The sequence below is a fragment of the Vicia villosa genome, linkage group LG6, assembly GCF_029867415.1.
Source record: "Vicia villosa cultivar HV-30 ecotype Madison, WI linkage group LG6, Vvil1.0, whole genome shotgun sequence".
Classification (NCBI taxonomy): Eukaryota; Viridiplantae; Streptophyta; class Magnoliopsida; order Fabales; family Fabaceae; genus Vicia; species Vicia villosa.
This window is the reverse complement of record NC_081185.1, coordinates 151,794,462-151,817,964: the sequence shown is the minus strand read 5'-3', so window position 1 is coordinate 151,817,964 and position 23,503 is coordinate 151,794,462. Positions and strand designations below refer to the sequence as shown.

General features: G+C 31.2%; 2 protein-coding genes across 2 annotated transcripts; one reads left to right on the top strand and one right to left on the bottom strand.

Moving 5' to 3' along the window:
• Nucleotides 1-1,912: 1,912 nt before the first annotated feature.
• Nucleotides 1,913-2,485, bottom strand: LOC131615004 (uncharacterized). Its single transcript, XM_058886526.1, has one exon. It carries the CDS (start codon nt 2,483-2,485, stop codon nt 1,913-1,915), a length of 573 nt encoding a protein of 190 aa, XP_058742509.1.
• Nucleotides 2,486-11,786: 9,301 nt separating this feature from the next.
• On the top strand, nt 11,787-14,409 carry LOC131612791 (calmodulin-binding protein 60 B-like). Its single transcript, XM_058884537.1, has 6 exons — nt 11,787-12,143; nt 12,228-12,350; nt 12,452-12,939; nt 13,029-13,189; nt 13,291-13,500; nt 13,600-14,409. The coding sequence occupies exons 1-6, from the start codon at nt 12,061-12,063 to the stop codon at nt 14,056-14,058; spliced, it is 1,524 nt and encodes a 507-aa protein (XP_058740520.1). The 5' UTR covers nt 11,787-12,060; the 3' UTR covers nt 14,059-14,409.
• The last annotated feature ends 9,094 nt before the right edge of the window (nt 14,410-23,503 follow it).

Genomic DNA, 23,503 nt, shown 5'->3' with positions numbered 1-23,503 from the left:
AAAGAAATTCAAGTTCTGAAGCTGTCCTGAATGGAAGCAGAAGTCAGAAGCTGTGAATGTTCTGAAGATCAAAGAAATTCAAGTTCTGAAGCTGTCCACGATGGAAGCAGGAATCAGAAGCTGTGAGTGTTCTAAGGATCTAAAGAAGTTCAAGTTCTGAAGCTGTCCAATGGAAGCAGAAGTCAGAAGCTATGAATTCTCTGAAGGCAGAAGCTTATATGATCGTCTCTACCGAAATAATCAGGGAAGTCTTTTATCAAAGTTCTTCGAGTATTTATTTCAGGGGGAGATTATTTATCTCAGGGGGAGATTGTTAATCTCAGGGGGAGACATATTCATATGCTTATGCTATAGCTGTGTAATTTGTCTTTTGCCGTCTACTCTTTCTGATCGCAAATTCATATCATTTATATATGTTTTTGTCATCATCAAAAAGGGGGAGATTGTTAGAACAAGATTTGTTCTTATCAATTATCTTAGTTTTGATGATAACAATAATATGAATTTTGCTTAAGATAATATGGTACTCTAATCCAATGCAATTTCCCTTTCAGGAAATATATATAAAGAGTACGCATAATTCAGCGCTCAGAAGTTGTGTCTCAAATGGTTCAGCATGCAACATCAGAACATGGTCTGGCAAGACATCAGAAGATGGTCGAAGCAGAATCAGAACATGGGTCTATGGAAGCATCAGAAGAACATGAGATCAGAAGCACTGAAGATCAGAAGATGGTATCACGCAACAGAAGCACTTCAAGGTCAGAAGATCAGAAGATGCTATGCACCAAGCTGTTTGACTCTGATGATATTCAAACGTTGTATTCACAAACATCAGATCAGAAGAAAGTACAAGTGGCAAGCTACGCTGACTGACAAAAGGAACGTTAAAAGCTACTAAAGGCTACGTCAGTAGACACAGCGTGAACAAGGCTCGAGGTAGTTGACAAAAGCGTATAACATTAAATGCAATGCTGTACGGAACACGCAAAGCATTAAATGCACTCAACGGTCATCTTCTCAACGCCTATAAATATGAAGTTCTGATGAGAAGCAAGGTTACCAATTTCTACATCTATTCTGTGAATATCAAACTTGCTGAAACGCTATTCAATCAAAGCTCAGAATCTTCATCAACTCACTACATTGCTGTTGTAATATCTTAGTGAGATTAAGCTTAAACGTTAAGAGAAATATCACAGTTGTGATTATCGCTTTTAAGAAGCATTTGTAAACTCTTGAATAGATTACATTAAGTTGTAAGGAACTAGAGTGATCGTGTGATCAGTATACTCTAGGAAGTCTTAGCAGTTGGCTGAGCAGTTTGTAACTAGAGTGATCAGGTTGATCAGTAGACTCTAGAAAAGTCTTAGAAGTTGTCTAAGCAGTTGTTCCTGGAGTGATCAAGTTGTGATCAGAATACTCTAGAAGACTTAGTCGTGGACTAAGTGGAAAACCATTGTAATCCGTGCGATTAGTGGATTAAATCCTCAGGTTGAGGTAAATCATCTCTGCGGGGGTGGACTGGAGTAGCTTCGTTAACAGCGAACCAGGATAAAAATAATTGTGCAATTTATTTTTATCGTCCAAGATTTAAAGTCACACTTATTCAATCCCCCCCTTTCTAAGTGTTTTTCTATCCTTCAACATCTACTATATTTGACTCAAAACAAGCTAGAGCTAGGAGTGTACCTTGCTTTTCAAGTTTCTTCTTCAAGATAAAACAATCATCGGCCTTATGTCCATACTTCTTGCAGTACTTGCACTCTCCCTTAAAGAATTTCCTCTTAAAAGACTTATCCCTAGGCTCCATATGTTGTGTTGTCCTTTTTCCTTTCTTATCATCGAAATGATGTTTTCCCTTGCGGAAAATTTTCTTGAAATCCTTTGTTCCTGAGGTAGAAGCGACAAACTAAACACTTTGAGCTTTTGCATTTTTCATAGAATCTTCCTCTTGAGTTACTATGGCTATCATCTCATCCACTGTCCATTCAATTTTCTGGGTATTATATGAGGTCCTCATAACATCAAATTGGGGAGGTAGAGACTCAAGAACCCTCCAAATTAGAGTACTTTCACCAATTTCAACTTTGAGAGTTTTCAGCTTATTATAATAGTGGGTCAACTTCATAATATGCTCACGCACACCACTAACACCATCATACTTAGTTTTGTCAAACAAAGAGAGATACTCACACTTCTTAGCCTTATCAAAACGAGTGAACTTCTCACCAACAAACTTTAAGTAATCTTTTGCACTCTCACTTTTTGGTATGCTTTGTCTTATAGATTTTTCCATAGTGTAAGATATCACCTTAAGGCACGCTCTATTAGAGTGCTCCCATTTTTCATAAAAAGTCCTCTGAGCTTCAGTAGACTCATCAGTAATAGCGCCAGGTTTTTCAGTTCTTAGAGCCAAGTCAAGGTTGGCTATAACAAGATAAAGGTCGAGAGACTCTTTCCAGTCCTCATAATTGGTCCTCATAAAGGTCGAGAGACACTTTCCAGTCCTCATAAGGAATCATTAAGTGAACAATTATGTAATATAGAAAATGATTCCATATATACCAGCCAAACATTTCCCTATTAAACTCTGGCTCATTATGATCTTATATCAGAAATACAATAATAAACAGAAACTTATATTATCAAAATTTTAATATCGATAGGATATCTAAACATGATAAAATAAGCATAAATTATCAACAGTATTTTGTACCATAACAAAATTACACTAATAATAATATATCGATAGGATATAATTATTATTAATATTAATATAATACAGATCATAACTACTAATAATTTTATTTATTTAAAATTCATATCAATAATATATATCGATAGGATATAATTATTATTAATATGAATAATTATTATTGCCAACAAATTAACTATGTTATTATTACACAAAATTTATATAATTATACTCACGATAGGTGATATTATAATCATACAAATCAACAATATTTATTCTTAACAAATATAATAATTTATGTTATTATTATGATTATTTTCAATTATACATAATAACTGTTATGTAAATAGTGATAAAAAAACTGATGCATCAAGTTGTATTTACGTGAAAGGGGATATCGTAACGGCATGGAATGCAGCACTACCAGCATGTTATTATTGTTTTCTAAATATAACTTAAATAATTGGAAAGAATCAATGCAGCCTGTAATGATTATTTTATAAAAAAAATAATTTGAATCATTGAAACATATAACTTGAATAATTGAAACACACGCACCTTCAGCGCGAGTGAGCAAGGTGAGAGGGGAGGTTCATCTCCTTCACCCGGTTTGCAGAAAAACAGGTCATATGACCCGCTTTAAGATCCAAATTATTTCATTCAATTCTCAACGCAAAATAATAAGGTTATATCAATTTTCATCGTTATTCAAAAAACAGAATGATTCCACATGTTTATTTCAAAAATCGATAATCGATCTTTGAAATCGAGAATTTAAGGTTTTTAACCCAAAAAAAGAAAAAACACTAGTTCTCAATGAAATTTGAATGAAAAAGGTTTAAGTATATTATTCGGACAATCACAGACACCAAATTCATTCTATTCTTTTTTTTTCTTTCTTTTATTTAAATCGCTTCTAAACAATCGATTTGATTTTATGGGTTTTATGAAAGAAAAAAATTGTATTTATCCTACCACACAACAAAGACATAATAAACCATATGCAATTTTAATGATCACAGACATTAAAATAGTTGTACAATATATCTATCCTAAGGCTCTGATATCAATTGATGGAATATGAATCGTATAACCAAATCATAGATATAATTGTACGATACATTATAATAAAAGATTGCAATAAACATGTTTACAGAAACAATAAACTGAGAATACTACTGTGTCCTCTATCTGATGGTACGACGGCTTGATATCTGACCTAATGAGATAGCCAAAATATATAACCACCAGATGAGGGAAGGGACCTCTCGGCTAACCAAAAGAATGACCCAACCCATCACAGGTCATTCAACAATTAAGCCCAATATATTATTCATTTTATCTAATAAAATAATAATTGATATTATAATTATATTTTATTTAATAATTAATTAAAATAAATCCATAAAATTTAACGGTCTGTATACGGAAAAAAAATCTATTATTGATATAAATATTTATATATATATAAGAAATAGTATTTATGATCAAATATTTTTATCCAAAAATGGTATACGGGAAAAAATTTATTATTGATATAAATATTTTTATATACAAAATAATCAATTATTTACCTAAATATTTTTTTCTTTTTTAACATTTTATTTAAAATAAATGGCATATCCTAATGCGCGCAACCAAAACACGTGCGTATGCACGAGTTTGTTACTAATTGGTATAAAAAATGTTTAAGAATAATAATATTATTCTTGTCAAATTTATTAAATTTGTTAAAAGTAATTTTTTTAGATAAAAAGACCATAATAATTGGTAAAAAAGGGCAACGGCTTTGAATCTTCTTTTACTTCAAAAAATAGACCACATAACACTCACATATGTCTCATGCTAGTTGGTGTTTTCATATTAATCAATTTCTCTGCCTATTAAAAACAAAATGTTTGGTCAAGGTTGCATAGTAATCACATGCCACATGCTTACTACTACTACGTAAATGCTTCGAACAATTTGGTTGATAACACGCGCCTGTCACGCGGGCGGTTCTCCATGCAGCGTGTCTGCTCCTTTTGATTACTATCCATTTGGGTGACGACACGTGGATACTCAATTGCATGTGACAAGTTGAGCCATTCTTCTAGGTAGTTTGAGCCAACTGCCAAGCCTCTCCCTCTTTTAATTTACGAAATGTACCACCACATACTTTCTCCTCTAAGCTTATTGGAGAATCAATTTTGTTTGGGACTAACATCTTTTCATGGTGGAAAAGCCCATTGTGAAATAAAAAAGAAAAGAAAAAAAACAATTTTTTTTATAAATTTCCATGGCTTCTTAAAAATCAGTGGCGAAATTTCATAAATACTCTTATATTTTGGAAGTGCAATTCTGAAGGCACATTTTTTTGAAAAAAAAGATATTTCGGATGTGCATATCCAAAGACACCAATTTTTTAGAAAAAATATCCGAAGTCAATTTTTTTAGAAAAAATACATATTCGAAACAACTCAATATTTATTAAAAAATTAAAATGAAGGTGAATCAATACAATTAATAATATAATTAATTGTATTAATTAAAATATAGTATTAAATATATATCATTATAATCCAAATATAATAATAATATTAACCTAATAATTATTTAAATCAACACTTTACCTTATATATATATATATATATATATATATATATATATATATATATATATATATATATATATAAAATTGATAATAATAAAGATATTTTTTACTATTTATTTATTATTTTTTATGATACATAAAAAAATTATTTCATAAACTAATTTTCAAAAAAAAATTTATATTTAAAAAAATTTATTTTATAAACAAAATTTCCAAAATAATTTTAAAAATAAAAATTATTTTACTAACTTATATAAATGAAAAATATTCTTATTATATTTTATAAGTAAATTTTGAATTATATAAAATTAAATATATAATTTATTCACTAAATAAAATTAAGACAAAATTTTTTTGTAATTTTTTTAAACTAAATGAAAAATGATTTTTTTATCATAATTAGTTATTAAAATAATTTTTATATTTGTGATTTTTATTTATTATTTTAAAAAGCTATGTAATTCAAAATTTATATTAAAATATGAATAACATAGTAAATAATTTTATTCTTACTTGATCTCTTTTATTTTAAATTTTTGTTGAATAATTATTAATGTATTTATTTTTTATATAATCATAATTGTTGCGTATTAGTTATAACTTAGTAATTATTAATATGAAATTTATCAAAAAGTAATGAACAATATAATTATCATTATTAGTATTCATAACTTATAAATTATATCAATTTTAAAGTATTATAGTTTTAGATTTTGGTTAATTGGGATATGCATATCCGAATTAATCAATATCCCAAATTTTTCAATTTTTTAAGGATTTTTTCGGATATGCATATACACGAAAAAATCTCTGACAATTTTTTGGGGTTTTTCGGATATGCATATCCGAATTAACCAAAATTCCAATTTTTTTTGGGTGTTTTCAGAGATGCATCTCTGAATTAACCAAAATCCCATTTTTTTTGTGTTTTCGGAGATGCATGTCCGAAGGGTATTTTGGGATTTTCAGCAGGGGTTTTCACCCATGGAGGTCTACAAAGAAATTGTAAAAAAAAAAAAAAAAACATGTGTTTAGTTCTTCAACTTTGATGAGTCAAACGGATGCTTTTGTATCGAGAAATCCATATGTTACTCCTTAAATTAAATCTGACACCTCTCTCTTTTTTTCGTATTGACAAAATTACTTTTGTTAATATTTACCTTAAAAAATATACATTTGTTAATTTATTTTAATATAGACATGCAGTTCAAACGAAATTTTTGGTATTCGTTTCACGTTCTTAATTAAAATTATGTGTGAATTTCAAAATTTTCGAAGCCAATTTATTGGAAATTTTAGAAAATCAGATATTGTGCTAGAAAATCAAAGAAACATACCGGCAATTTTTGAAATTTTTGGGTAGTAACAAAATCTACCAGGAATTTCATAATTTCCGATATACCAAAATTTTTGTAAACACTATTTTTTTTTTGATATAGTTGCAGATAAAATTCTTTACTTGTGTGGTTCAGAACCAACTTTTTCTTCTACAGATTTCTATTCATAATTTACGGAGTTCTTCACCATGAATGTCGTATGTTTTCTATGCAATAAATTATATTTTTAATAGTTTTACCATCTTTATGAAACTGATACTTTAATTGTAATTGACAGATATTTAAATTTCAATCTGAAGTTTTAGAATGAGGACATGCTACTGATAAACGACATGGTATTATTGTTGTCTCTATTTGTTCTAATTCTGCTAATAGAATGTCATGGAGGAAGGATAAATTGATTATGGGTTGTGAGAGAGGAGGAAATTACAAAATAATGAATGCATCTGAAAGCAATAATTCTTTAGAAGGCAAGTATAGTATGAAAGTCAAATGTCCTTTTAGGATGATATCGGTTCCAAGTGGTATCAGTTGAAAGGTGATGGTTAGGTGCGAGATGCACAATCATAAACTATTTGAGGATTTGGAAGGCCATGACATGTTGGGTCGTCTAAAAGATCATAAAAGATAGTTTGTGAATGACACGACGAAGTACAATATGGCTCCAAGGTATATAGTTGCTGCTTTAAAAGACAAAGATCTAGAAAACCTCATGAGTGTTACCCAGGTGTATAAAGCTAAAGCAACATACAAAACGCGAAAGAGAGGTCCATTGACAGGAATTCAGATATTGTTGAGCCTTATTCATAAAAAAAAATACATGTGCTGGACTATAAATACGGATGACTCTGATGGTATAACTGACATCTTTTGGACACATCCTAATTATGTGAAGTTGTTGAATATCTTTTATTTAGTGTTGATCTTTTATTGCACATACACTACAAATAGATAAGAACTTTTGATTGCGCATCTTGATATATATTGTAGATATTGAGTTGAGTTTGATGATGTGCATTATGAGCGTGCAGGTACCAGATACCACTGCTTGAGATTGTTAGTATTACATCAATGAAGTTGACATTTTCAGTTGCCTTGGCTTTGGAACATGAAAGGGAGGAGAATTTCACATGGACACTAGAGAAGCTCAGAGAGTTATTCTCTGCTGAGAAATTGCTACTGAAGGTTGTGGTGACGGACCAAGAACTTGCATTGACGAATGCCATGGAATTTGGGTTCTCAAATGCAACTCATTTGTTGTGTTCGTTCCATATTTCAAAAAACGTTAGTATGAAATGTAAAGAGTGTTAAATCAGTAAGACAAGAACATGTCACCAATTTATGGAACAACATCACATATTCAAATACAAAAGATGAGTTTGCCGAAGCACTTCAAGCACTTTGAGACTGTTTCCCGAAGAAGGGTGTTAAGAAAAGTAGAAAGAGTCAAGAGAATGACGTGCATCACGATCCTAGCAAGTGGAGTATGCAGAGGGCTCGCAGGGAAGTCAGACTACGAAGAGATCATGCACAAAACCAATAGAAAGTCAACTATCAAGTATGTTGATTGGTAGCCAACCGTCCACCAAATCTTCAAAACATCTTTACTTGTCACAATTTCATGCTTTCTTACATCCATACATTGATGACATTATTGATGTTGGTGACGATGGAAATTGTGGTTTCTGTTCTATTGTAGCTTTATTTGGATGAGACGGGGAGTCATGCCTTTAATACAAACGCAGTTAGATGATCAAGTTCATCAACACTCTCAACTGTTTTCCAAGTTGTTCTATGACACTTTCTCTACAGTTAGGAATGCGTTACGAGTAGACCACTTGAGTATGCAAGGTATTGATAAATGGATGATGATTCTAGATATGGGTTACTATATTGCATATAGATATAATGTCGTATTTGTCTCCCTTTCCATGCGACTTAACATCACATTGTTTTCCTCTTACCTTAGCTCCACCTATGTATACGAGCAGGCATAATCTCTCATCTGTCACGATAAAAATGGAAAGTTATGCAAAACTTTCGGTAATATCATAAAATTTCCTGTAACAACCTATAAATTTCAAAATTTCTGGTATTTAGAATAGAGTTTTAATATAAAAGCGCTATAAAATTAGGGGGGAAAGGGTGTGCCAGGATCAACTCAAGGGGCGATAAGTTAAATCCTCTTTTGTATCAAGGCCTTCGTCATTAATACAACCCCAAGTGTTTATACTTGAACCACCCCTTTAAAAGAAAATTTTTTGGTTTTATTTTGACGGAATCGATTCTGGAAATTCTTTTTATGGGCTCGAAGAAGCTTCTTCGATGGCTATTAAGAGGTTATTTTCCCTATACTCCATTTTCACATTTAGTGAGAGAGAAATCAATTGATAGACTTGGAAAACTCTGATTCATTTTTTGTTAGGGGAAGAGTTTATTTCGTCATCTTTGTTGTCGGAGTATATTTCATCATATTTTGCATGTGTCTACTAGGGTGCGTTCGTTTCAAGGATTGAAATTATATTTTCGAGAATATGACACCAAAAATGAATTATTCCAATATTTGTTTTAAGTTTTTAAAAATTATTTCCTGTATTTTTTATTCCAAGAAATATTGTTTACACATGAATTTTTCTGACCTTGTATTCAAAATCTGATAAGAGCTTTTAAGAGAAAAAGAAGAAAAAGTTAACATAATGCAACCCCTCTTTTTGTGTTTTGTCACCTTTATTCTTCCTTTCCTTCTTAAAAATGCTTGTGAAAGTTTGTAAGAACTTAGTTAGGATTCAGAGGATGTTTCTTTACGGAGGTGTGAAAGGAGGTTTCAAGATTTCCTGGGTGAGATGGTTTGGTATGTCTAAGTCTAAGAGGAATCAGAGCTTATGTGTTAGAAATATATGGAAAATTAATCTAGATCTCTTACCTAAATATAAACAAAGACTTTTGTCGGGTGCTTCTGGTCTTTGGGTTGATATCATTTCTACCAGGTATGGCAACTACCTTCGTCACCTCTTTGTGCGGAGGTCCATCCTTGCGGGTCTCGCTCCGCCTCCTCTTGGTGGAAATGACTATCCCTTCTTGATTTAAAAAAGGATGATCCTCTTAATTGGTTTTAAGTAGGATTTGTTAAGTAGGTAGGGACATGCCTTCAAACATTTGTTTGGGAAGACCATTGGATATGGAGTATCCCTCTTAAGACAATGTTTCATAGATTTTTCACTATCTCCCAAAGGAAAAAGGCAATGTGGATGAGATTAGAAGGTGGGAAGAAGGTAGGATTTCGTGGGACCTTGGTTGGAGGAGACCGTTCGCTTTCCATGAATAATCTATGGTCTTTGATTTCTTCTTGGTCCTTCAAGGGCTTCAGTTTAATAAGGAGAGTGATAGGTGGATCTAGAAACACACCAAAGATGATTTGTTCTCTATGGCATCTACTTACAAAATCTGACTTGTATTCTTCATATGAGAACCTTCTATCTAGAGAGAATCCAATTATTCCATTATTTGGAATAGTAGGGCCTCCTCTAAGGTGATGATTTTTTCTAGGAAGCTTTTGTAGGAAAAATTCTAGTATAAGGAAAACCTTTTCACATGGAAGGTCATTGTTGACCCAGAAGGCATCTCTTGTATCTTTTGTGGGAAGCGGCCTGAATTATCCTCTCATTTATTTATTCCTTGTAATCTAACTTGTAGAGTTTCGTATATTATTTTTAGGTGGTTAGGAATTCAGATGGCTCTTCCTAGTGAGCTATGGTCCTTTTGAGATTTTTCTTTCTTTACGTGGCCGGGTTATATTTATTGGAGATTTTTCCATGATTTTTAGATGCAATGGCGTGGACTATCTGGTTACTGCATAATGATAAGTTATTTTGTGGATCGTCAACCATTGTGAGAGAGGTGGAGGATAAGAGCATTTTTTTGTAATTGGTTTCTTCACAAGTTATCATTGAACTCACTTTCCTTCTCTAATTGGCTTCAAAATTCTATCTCTTGTCTTAGCCAATAACTGAACAAGATGTTTGACCTACTCCAGAAAGTTCATTGGTCTTAGTGTGACTAGTGGTTCTTCTAGTCTATTGATGGTGGATTTGACGGTTGGATTCTAATTGATTTTTTGTTAAATGGTGCTTCGTGGTATTCGTGCCAGCAGGGAAAGTGCTCGTTTTTGGTGGGTTGAGATCCTCTCTATTTTTCAAAAGAAATGGAGAATGTCATCCTAATGTTTTCATTAGATACAAATCAAATTATATAAATTATATGTCACACATTTTAAGAATATATACATTTATATAACAATACTTTGATAATTGTATTCTCCATTTCTTTTGAGAAATGGAGAGGATCTCTGTTCCTTTTTGGCGTTGCTCGACGTTTGTTTAGTGTTGTTATTTCTCCATTTTCTTTACCTTTTATCTTTTTGTTTTTTGTTTGGCATCATTGTGCCAATTCACTATGCTATTTTATTCTATTGGGTTCCTTGATATTTCTTGAGCCAGTTGACTCTATTATAAGGTGATATTTATATAGTAATAGATATTTACTTTAATAAAATATAAAAAATAATTAATTAAGAGGAGGGTTATATTTACTTCAAGAGTAAGTTATTATAACTTACTCCCATTTATTATTTTTAATTTAATGGTTAAAAATAATAAGGAATAATTTTCTCTCTCCATATTTAATTACTTATTATTTTTAACCATTAGATTGAAAATAATAAATGGTCAAGATGTGGAGTAAGTTATAATAACTTACTCTTGGAGTAAATATAACCCTCCTCATTAATTAATATTAAAACTATATATATATATATATATATATATATATATATATATATATATATATATATATATATATATATATATATATATATATATATATATATATATATATATGTATGTATGTATAATACTTTGCATTGTATAAAACTAAAGTTAAAGAATAAACAATAATTTAACAAACTGATTATGGACCATAACAATATGTTAGTATGTTAGGCTCAATAAAGGATATAACTTCAAAATTTTATCATTATTTGATTATAATAATGATAAATATAGAAAAACATGATATTAAGAAGGGATGTGTTCCAGAAGTGAGATTATTTTATAATTATTTGCACTTTCTCGGATTTTAAATGGAAAATATGACATAATTTCATCACATAGAGTGTCCTAATTTTTCACTGCTGAGATGATGATGCTTCCTCGGTTCTTCCTGCTTGCATATCTGAGAGAACCCGCCCGTTTGTGTGTGTACGGGTTGACATATAAATAAAGTAACGTTTTACCTAAAATTATTCTTATCAATCCTTTCTTATTTTTGATTGAAACAAATTTAGGTGGGTTGAGAGAGTATCATTTCTTTACCACTTATAGTTGAAAGAATATCCTTCTCAGATCTAAGAAAAAGCAAATTACATATTTTCTGGGATGGTATCAGATAATCATTTTCTTAGGATTCCTAGTCATGGCTCGAAATGGAATCTTGGTGTTACAAATCAAACATCAAACAGGTATATATTATATACTTATTTTTTGGTGTTTGTTTGGTTTGTAATAATTACTTTAAATTTAATCTTCTCCATTATTATGTGCAGTGGCCTTAAAAAAATGATTAACGCTCTAAAGATGAACGGTCACGATTCCCTCATGGAATCTTTCTTTCGAGGAGTGGTAAGAGATGAGGTTGAAAGAAAACTCCAAGAGCTCTTATTTTCTAGGTTTGTTTTTCATATCAAAACCATCAACATACATCACGTATTATTATTTTACTACATTATTTAATGTATTCAACGTTATTTAATGTTTATTGTTGATGCAGAGAGAAGATTAATGAAGGTGGAAGATCTAGAGCCAGATCCTTAGAGTTGTGTTTTATTAATAATAATAAGTTGCCAATTATGACTTTTACTAAAACTAATATCATTCCAAAGGATGAACCTTTTCAAGTTGCACTACTTGATGTTAGATCTAAGTCAATAGTCAACGAGGGTCCTTTGTCTTCAATGAAGATAGAGATTTGTCCCATCAAGAGTGTGTTTGAATCTTGTGATGATGAAGATTGGACTGAAAATGAATTCAAGGATAATATCTTGCATGAAAGAAAGAATAAAGAGCCATTGTTGGATGGAGATAGGTTTGTTACTCTTGAAAATGGAGTTGGGTCTATTTCTAAAATCATTTTCACTGATAATTCTGGATGGGTAAGAAACAAAAAGTTCAGTTTGGGAGCAAAAGCTATGGAAAATGGAGATATTATTAAGGAAGGTAGAAGTCAAGCTTTTAGGGTCAAAGATGTTAGAGGAGAATGTGAGTTTTATGAATTGTTCACTTATGTTTTTTTTTGTTGACATGTTTTGCTTTTGTTTTTAACATGTCTTTTGGTTTGGTCATTGAAGCTTACAAAAAACACTATCCCCCGTTGTTGAACGATGAAGTGTGGCGTTTGGAGAAAATTGCTGAAAACGGAAAATTCCGCGAACGACTTAATATTAACGAAATTCATACGGTTAAGGATCTCTTGAGGTTACTCATGGTCAATGGGTCTTCATTGCATAAGGTAAATGATTGTTTCTTTTAAACTTCATCATATGAGAGAAAATAGTGAGATCTTTACGTATAATGGAAAAGCTAATTGAATATTTTTCTGTTGAGATGTAGAAATTTGGCAAAATTCAGAAGAAGTGTTGGTTAGCAATTGTTGAACATGCCCGATCGTGTGTGGTAGATGATTACAAGCTTTACTGCTATGAGATAATTGGACAACCAATACTGCTGCTGTTCAATGTCATCTATGAACTTGTCGGTGTGACATTTGGTGAACAAAAGTTTTATTTACCGGATGATCTCACACTCACTCCGAACCAGAAGGTTAGATAATATGTAACGAGTCTTTCGCTATAGTTCAAAATATGTTGTGAAATATGTTTGAAAGGAAAATAGTGAATATGTTTGTTCTTTTTTTTACAGAATTCGGTAGAGATTGTGAAGCAAGATGCATACAAAAACATTGGAAATTTAAGAGAAATTGATGAGGCTGTATTGAACTCCATAAGCTTAGAAGCACGTATAAAATCAACACAGGATCTGCAAGGTTATGTTGAACCATTTATCTCTAGTTCAAATGTTAATGATAGAATGCAAAATGTTGAAATCAATGTTGATCCGGTTCCAGACATAAGAGAAATACCAGGAAACAATTATGATGTTTCATTTGGTAATTTTGATGAAGCTGAGTGTAGCACTTTGGTTGATTTACTGAATTCTGAGATGGATATTACATCAAACAGTGAGAAACCAAAAGCAGTGTGGTGTAAGATTCGTGCTGTTGTCAAATGGAGAATATCAGGGAAGAGAAGAGTTGCAGCTGCCAAGAAGAATGAACAATTGTCTGTTTATAAGGTTTATGATATCAGTGCTATTGTCTAAAGTTTATGATGTTGAATTTCAATTACAGTGAAGAGACGTGCAAGATGATAAGAGTCCTCCTGTCCATTATATTATAGTGTTAACATAAGAGTCTGTAAAATAGTTTTATACATACTGTCTATCATCATTCAAATTTACTATGTTTATGTTTATGTAATATTGAACAAACACATATCAATGTGATAATATTTTTTTTAATTGTTTAAAGTCATGTGGAGTCTTGTGTAATTACCACCACACTACAATTAACAATAACATTGAACACTCATTCTATTGAAGTAACAAAAGTAAAAGTGTTGGTAATGTTGTATACAGGCATTCTTTGAATTAGGGAATAATCGTGTTAATGAGTTTGGTATTGGAAGGGTAAGAAAGAAAGGAATATAAGTTAGACGGGTAATGATGTGCTACTTATGTTTGGGCATAGGTAACCATAACCCCATCACACGTGAACAGTAGCGGTAGATTAAAATCTGTTTTGCAGATTTTTGAATTTATTTGGTGACAAAATGTCCATCAAACCAACACTAATGGTACATGTCAGTCAATGGGTATCGAACGTTTGCATAAGGTATAGGAATTGGAAAAAAAAAAAAAATTTGAATTCTTATCTACCCAACTCAAAAAGTTGGGTAAGGTTACATCCTTTATTAAATGCTTTGAAAATAACAAATATTTATAGTATTTTAATAAATAATTAAATATATTAAATGAGATGGAATCATGTGATTGGTCGGATGTACACTACACAACTTTGATGGATAGAGAAGTTGTCCCAAAAAAAATTACGCCTATTAAAATTTACAGTTACTGTGTCTATACTTTTAACTATAGGGTTTAGGTCTTTTCCTTTTATAGTTCGGGAGTGAGTTATTTGCAAAAGCCAAAACATGTAGAAAGCTATCACATCGTCTTCTTTCATTAATTTTCATTAATTTGTTATATATTTGTTCGTTTTACTTTATCTTATATGTATTATATGTGTGGTGCATAGATGATTTATTATAATTTTTTATTTTATTATACTGGTCATATTTTCAGTTGCATGAATGCATATTAATGTTTTTTTTCCATTATATACATGTATCAGAAAGAATGATAACAATGATAGAAATATTTAACAGTATAGTCTCAATAGATATAATTTTGTACACGATATATTATAATAAGAATATTGTAATAAACATGTATCTGTCATGGTTGAATCCATTTGATCGATTACAGAAACAATAAGTTGAGAATGCCTCCCTCTTTCTGATAGTACGACGGCTTGATATCTGACCTAATGGGATAGTTAGAATATATAACCACTAGATGAGGGAAGGGACCTCTCAGCAGGCTAACCAAAAGAATGACCCAACCCATCACAGGTCATTCAACAATTAAGCCCAATATATTATTCATTTTATCTAATAAAATAATAGTTGATATTATAATTATATTTTATTTAATAATTAATTAAAGTAAATCCATAAAATTTAACATTCTTCCACTTGGATGACTTTAATTAATTACTAAAATATAATAATTATCATAAACAAATATATCAATTATTTATCATCAAAACGGTGTGAGAAAACACAATTCAACAATACAAAAATTGTATCCGATAGGGAAAACAAATAATGCATGTCAAATACTCACATCCAACATAACAATAATGAATATGGATTAACATAATATAATTAAGTTTGTAATTCAATAATGGTCCAAGCATCTGAAATACTATAAGAGATATGATTATTAAATTGACGTCATCTTATACATATCTCATTACAATAATTTAAATATAACAATCAGACTCCCACTAATCCAAAATATCAAATGACTTAACTACACCTATGTTGGTTGCATGCCTTTGAAAAACTCCAACAGTTAAGCCTTTGGTCAGTGGATCTGCCAGCATGTTCTCTGTGGCAAGATGCTCAATTCGAGTTTGAAATTCAAGAATTTTCTCTCTGACAAATAGATACTTAATATCAAAATGCTTTGAGCGGGAAGAACTATTAGTGTTCTGGGAGAAATGTACAACAGCAGAATTATCACAATATATCACAAGTGGCCTAGATATGCTTTCAACAACTTTGAAGCGAGAGATTAAGTTCTTCAGCCACATATAGCTTGACAAGTAGCTTCATAGCAAGCTACATACTCTACCTCCATGGTTGAGGTAGCTGTAAGAGTCTGTTTAACACTCTTCCACGAAATAGCTCCTCCTGCCATCATAAAAATCAAGCCGGAAGTAGACTTTCGGTCGTCAGGGCAACCCGCAAAATCAGAATCAGAATAACCAATGACCTGAAGTTGATCAGATTTCTTATAGGTCAATATGTAATCTTTGGTTCCCTGCAAATATCGCATGACCTTTTTAACGGCTTTCCAATGACCCAAACCTGGGTTACGCAAGTATCTCCCTAAAACATTAACTGCATATGCAATATCGGGACGAGTACAAACTTGAGCATACATCAAACTGCCAACAGCTGAAGCATATGGGACTTTTTCTATTTCAGAAGTTTCTTTATCATTTTGAGGACATTCAGACTTAGAGAGCTAATCACCCTTTTGGACGGGCACAGTGCACGGAGAGCAAGATTGCATATTAAATCGCTTAAGGATCCTTTCAATATATCCTTTTTGAGACAAACCAAGAACATCACATGACCTATCGCAAAAAATTTGGATGCCTAAAACAACAGAAGCATCACCTAGGTCCTTCATATCAAAGTGGTTACTTAACATCATTCTTGTCTCATTCAAAAGACTAACACTACTGCTAGAAAGAAGGATATTGTAAACATACAAGACTAAGATTATGAAATCTCTCCCACTGATCTTTAAATAAATGCACTGATCTAAAGCATTTTCATTGAAACCAAAAGAAGTGAGAACTTGATCAAACTTTAGATACCATTGTCTAGATGCTTGTTTTAATCCATAGATAGATTTCTTCAGTTTACACACTAACTTCTCTTTTCCTTCTTCAATAAAACCTTCAGGCTGAATCATGTTAACATCTTCAACAAGTTCTCCATTTAGAAAAGTTGTCTTCACATCCATCTGGTGAAGTTCCATATTAAAGTCTACGACCAAAGCCATAACAACTCGAAAGGCGTCTTTGGTAGAGACAGACGAGAAAGTCTCTTTGTAATCAATCCTTTCTCTTTGACTATAACCCTTTGCCACCAGTCTGGCTTTGTATCTATCAATCTTACCATCTGGATTACGTTTAGTTTTGAAAACCCATTTGCATCCAATAGCCTTAGAACCAGCTGGAAACTATGTGAGATCCCAAACACCATTATAAGACATAGAATTTAATTCATCATGCATAGCATTCAGCCAATCAGAAGCACGAGAACAAGAAATTGCTTCATTAAAAGTGGTAGGATCATTGTCATCGTGAATATCAAACTCATGCTCTTGGAGATACACAACAAAGTCATTTGATATTGAAGGCTTGTAGCTCTTTGAGATCGTCTCAATTGAACTACTTCAGCATTATTATTTGGTTCAACAACACCTATAGGCTCTAGAATATCAGCTTATTCATGTTCATCTGCCTGTGGTGTCACAAATTGATCATTATTTTGTACAGCCGGAATCACAACCTCATTAGGAAAAGTAACAATTGGTATAGGGAGAAAAGTATGATCTTCTTCAAGGGTAACTGGTCGTGGCGTAGAGACTCCACTATCCAAATCATCCTCAAAGTAAATCGCTCTATCAGATTCAATGACTCGTGTAGAATGAGAAGGGCAATAAAATCTGCAACCTCTAGACCCAATAGTGTATCCGATGAAGAAACCACTAATAGTCTTCATATCAAGTTTCTTCTGTTGAGGGTTATAATGTTTGACTTCAACCTTACCACCCCAAACATGAAAATGTCTCAAACTTGGCTTTCTACTTGTTAATAGTTCATAAGAAGTCTTCAACACTGATTTACTAGGCACCTGATTAAGAATGTAGACAACAGTCTTCAAAGCATCACCCCAAAGAAAATCAGGCAATGAAGAATGGCTCATCATGCATCTCACCATGTCCATAAGTGTGCGATTACGTCTCTCTGCAACTCCGTTCTGCTGAGGAGTTCCTGGCATAGTGTATTGAGCCTCAATCCCACATTCATCTAGGAATCTAGCAAACGGTCCAGGATTTCTTCCAGTCTCATCATATTTACCATAATATTCTCCTCCTCTATCAGATCTCACACATTTAATTTTATTTCCTGATTTCAATTCAATGGCAGTCTTAAAAGATTTGAAGGCATCCAAAGAACTTGACTTGTCTTGGAGAAGTTCTATCCACCCAAATCTGGAGAAGTCATTTATGAAAGTGATAAAGTACTTATATCCACCCATAGCATTGGGTGTAATAGGTCCACACATGTCTGTGTGAATCAATTTCAACACATCTTCACATCTATTCGCTTTTTTATTCCTCGTTTTGGCAGTGAACTTTCCTTTGAGACAATCAACGCAAGTGTCAAAATTAGCGAAGTCAAGATTAGGAAGAATACCTTCCTTAATTAATCTTTCAATACGAGGCCTAGAAATGTTCCCTAACTGTCTATGCCATAGCATCGAAGAACACGCATCCTTCCTACTGCGCTTAGTCCCAACAACAGAATTAACAGACATCTCATTCACATTTAGCATATACAAACCATCACGCAAATTCCCATAATCAACAACAGCGGAATTAAAACAAACATCAAGTTTTCCATTACCAAAAACAAAAGAGTAGCCACATTTATCCAAAGCTGAAATAAAAATTAAATTCCTTCTCATTGAAGGTACATAAACTGCATCTTTTAAAATCAAAATGTGTCCTGAAGGTAAAAACAAGGAAACAACTCCTATCTCCATCACTGGTACTCTAGCTCCGTCTCCCACAATGACCTTCGCCTCAACATCACTTGGTTACCTCAGGCTTTTGAATCCCTGCAAAGAATTCACGACATGAATAGTGGCACCTGAGTCCAACCACCAAGTATTGGAAGGAACTTCTACTATATTTGACTCAAAACAAGCTAGAGCTAGGAGTGTACCTTACTTTTCAAGTTTCTTCTTCAAGATAAAATAGTCATCAGCCTTATGTCCATACTTCTTGCAGTACTTGCACTCTCCCTTAAAGAATTTCCTCTTAAAAGACTTATCCCTAGACTCCATATGTTGTGTTGCCCTTTTTCCTTTCTTATCATCAAAGTGATGTTTTACCTTGCGGAAATTTTTCTTGAAATCCTTTGTTCCTGAGGTAGAAGCGACAAACTAAACACTTTGAGCTTTTGCATTTTTCATAGAATCTTCCTCTTGAGTTAAAAAACCTAAGGGTAAAAACTCTAGCCTACCATTAATGGGCAACACCTGTAAAAAACCTAATGGGTAAAATAAACCTAAATGGTTAAAAATCTAAACGAATGTTAATGGGCAACACCTACCTAAGGTCAAAAGCCTAATTTGGCTAAATTAATTAAAATTATAAAAAAAAGGTTAATAAATTCTAAAATTAAATTAATTAGCCTAAAAATAATTATTAGCCTAAAAATAATTATTATCCTAAAAATAAAACCCTAACCCTAATTCATGAAAATGGACAACATCTACCTAAGGGAAAAAATTTAAGGTTTTGGTTTTTAATTAAATATTAATAATAAAAGAGGGTTAATTAATGGAAAAGAAAAAAAGGAAGAAAATAGAACCAAAAGGAAGAGGCTAATATTTGATGTGGCAATCCTTGAGGGTGCATCATGGGAAAGTGGCCAACAAAGTGTTTGGCCTAAACAGGGTTAATGGCCAAAGGAAGTACCTCCAAAAAAGGATAATAATAATAATGTTAATAATAAGAATAATAATATCAATAGTATAATAATAATAATAATAATAATAATAATAATAATAATATAAGATAAAAAAAGAATTGGGGTTTAGAAAATTATATTATGGCCAAAATTACTAATAACCTTAATTTGGCCAAAAACCAAAAGGTTTTTGGCCAAATACGAATAACCTTGATTTAGCCAAAAGCCAAAAAGGTTTTTGGCCAAAAAAACACTTGGATACTCCTTGAGGTCAAGGGATAAAGCTCCTTCTAATTGGTCAACCCATAGGAAACCTGTTCATAAACTACTGCAATGTTACGGTTAAGAAAACAAATGGAAAAGTAGAAAAGTGATTAAAATAAAATCAAAAATATATAAAAACTTGATTATAAATCAAATAAAATAAGATAACGAGGCTACAAATTTTTTGAGAATTTTTAAAAAAATATGAAAGTAGAAATTAAATTAAATAAAATAGAAAAACGAGGAATTTGCGATTTTGAGCGTCGAATTCTTTTAGAATTCTATTCTAAAAGAGTATTGTTCCTCGATTTTTTTCTCAACTTCTGGAAAAAATTCGGAGCAAATCGAAACAGTAGTTTCAGAATTTGGCTGATAGGCTGGAAAATTTATCACTCTGCTGCAACCGGAATTAGAGTGACGGAAGATTATTCGTAACGGTCATAAACGATGGTAAAGAGTTTTTTGTGGATGGGTGTAAAATCATGAGAGTTGTTGATTGTTAGTGTATGAGAATAGAGAAATTGGTAGAGGTGAATGGTTAAAAATAAGGGTTGTTAGTTATTTATAAGAAAACATTAGGTTAAAAGGAAAATGGGCTTGGACCTCACTAAGAGCTTAATTTATTTTATTTTCCTTATTTTGAATTATTTAAATGAATAAATCAAAACAATTGAAATAAAACAATTTAAGGGGTGATTGGATTAAAATTGTGGCCCAATAATGAATTTGCTCAATTTGGATTTTATGCATTGACTCAAAATTTCCCAACTTTTACCAGCCATAATTTTCTCAATTTTCATTATTTGAGAATAATTTTGAATTTGTTGGGAAACTTAGGATGTCCTCTTCAATTATTTTCGCGCTTGAAGATTTTTGTCTTTAAAAATGAGAGGGAAAATTTTGGGGTATGACACTTTGTCTTATAGATTTTTCCATAGTGTAAGATATCACCTTAAGGCACACTCTATTAGAGTGTTCCCATTTTTCATAAAGAGTTCTCTGAGCTTCAGTAGACTCATCAGTAATAGCGCCGAGCTTTTCAGTTCTCAGAGCCAAGTCAAGGTTGGCTATGGCCAAATAAAGATCGAGAGACTCTTTCCAATCCTCATAATTGGTCCCATTCAGAGTTTTGACAGAGTTAGGAAATGAGACTATCATGGTCAAATAAGAAATCATTAAGTGAACAATTATGTAATATAGAAAATGATTCCACATATACCAGCCAAACATTTCCCTAATAAAACTCTAGCTCATTATGATCTTACATCAGAAATACAATAATAAACAAAAACTTATATTATCAAAATTTCAATATCGATAGGATATTTAAAAGATGATAAAAGAAGCAAAATGCTAACAATATTTTGTATCATAACAAAATTACACTAATAATAATATACCAATAGGGCATAATTTTTATTAATATAATATAGATCATAATTACGAATAAATCAAAATTTATTTATTCTAAATTTACATCAATAATAATATATCGATAGAATATGATTATTATTATTAATATAAATATATATATTTTTTAATTACCAACAAATTAATTATGTAATTACCACACAAAAATTCATATAATTATATTCACGATAGGTGAAATTATAATCATATAAATCAACAATATTTATTTTAAACGATATAACAATTTATGTTATTATGATTATTTTCGAATTTTTTTTTTGAATAACAAGTTTTTTAAAAAAAATTTCAAAAATAACAAACTTTTCAAAAAAATTACAAAAATGGCAATTTTTTGCTATTTACACCACGTTGTCGCCAAGGGGGGTGGCGACAACAATCAGCCCAAAGAGTAGTCGCCAGTTGGCCTGGCGAATTCCTTCTAAAATCACGTGTTGTCGCCACCCCCCCGGCGACAACACCCCCCTTTATTTTTTTTTCTTCATTTTTTTCAATTATTTTTTTTATTAACTATCTTTTCTCATTTATTTTTTTTAACTACAATTTTTCTATTATTTTTTTATATTATTTTTTTATATTATTTTTTTATCTTTTTTTTAATTATTTTTAAAATTTGTTATTTTTGAAATATTTTTATAATTACTTTTACCTCTTTCAAAATAAAAACTGAACATTTGGGGACAGCATCATTAGGAGGATGAATATAATTTTTAAATATTTTCTTTTGGTGCAAAAAAAAAACATAATTTAAATACTTTAAAAAAAAAATATTTATTGAAACTTTACTTTAAATTTATCACCAATTTTTACTTTTTCCATCACCCTTTTTTAGCCATTTAAGCACATATTATAAATTTATAATGGTCAAATATTTCAAATAAATAATTTTAATTTGTTACGAAATTTTTTCAAAAGTTCAACGTAGTAGACTTTAACTTATGTTAAAAAAAGGAAGAAAAAAAGGTACTCACATACTTCAAAGGGCTTTTTAGTAGAGAAATAGTATTAAACTATATGAGTATTAAATTAAGTATGTTCAGTTTTTATTTTGAAAGAGGTAAAAGTAATTATAAAAAACTAAAATTGATTTGATGTTCAGTTATTTTTTCAAAAATAACAAATTTAAAAAATAATTAAAAAAAAGATAAAAAAACAATATAAAAAAATAATGGAAAATTTGTAGTTAAAAAAATATATGAGAAAAGATAGTTAATAAAAAAATAATTGAAAAAAATTTAAAAAAAAAAATAAAGGGGGGTGTTGTCGCCAGGGGGGGTGGCGACAACACCTGATTTTAGAAGGAATTCGCCAGGCCCACTGGCGACTACTCTTTGGGCTGATTGTTGTCGCCACCCCCCGGCGACAACGTGGTGTAAATAGCAAAAAATTGCCATTTTTGTAATTTTTTTGAAAAGTTTATTATTTTTAAAATTTTTTTTGAAAAACTTATTATTCAAAAAAAAAAATTCATTATTTTCAATCCTTCGTAATATATCAAAACAAAAAATCTAATGAATATTATATTGTCATATGCCTATTTATGTAATAACAATTATATTCTGGAAATTAGAAAAGGACGGAAAAATTATGATAATATTAAATAGATAACGTGTGCTTCGGAAAAGTGATGGCACAGGTCATACATATAAAATTCAAATTGGTATAGAAAACTTGATAGCAGTAAATGTGATAGTACTGCCATAATTGTAAATGGAATAAAATAAATTTTCAGAAAATAATAATAAATAAAAAAAAACATTGACAACCTGTTCATCTTTTTCACCCGGATTTGCAGAAAATTGGATCGTTCGACCCGGTTAATTTTCAATCAATTTTGAATGCAAGATAACGAAATTTATATCTATTTTAATCGTTTTTCAAAGTTACAGCGATCCCACATAATAATTTTCGAATCGGCGATCGAAAATTGAAAATCAAGAGTTTAAAGTT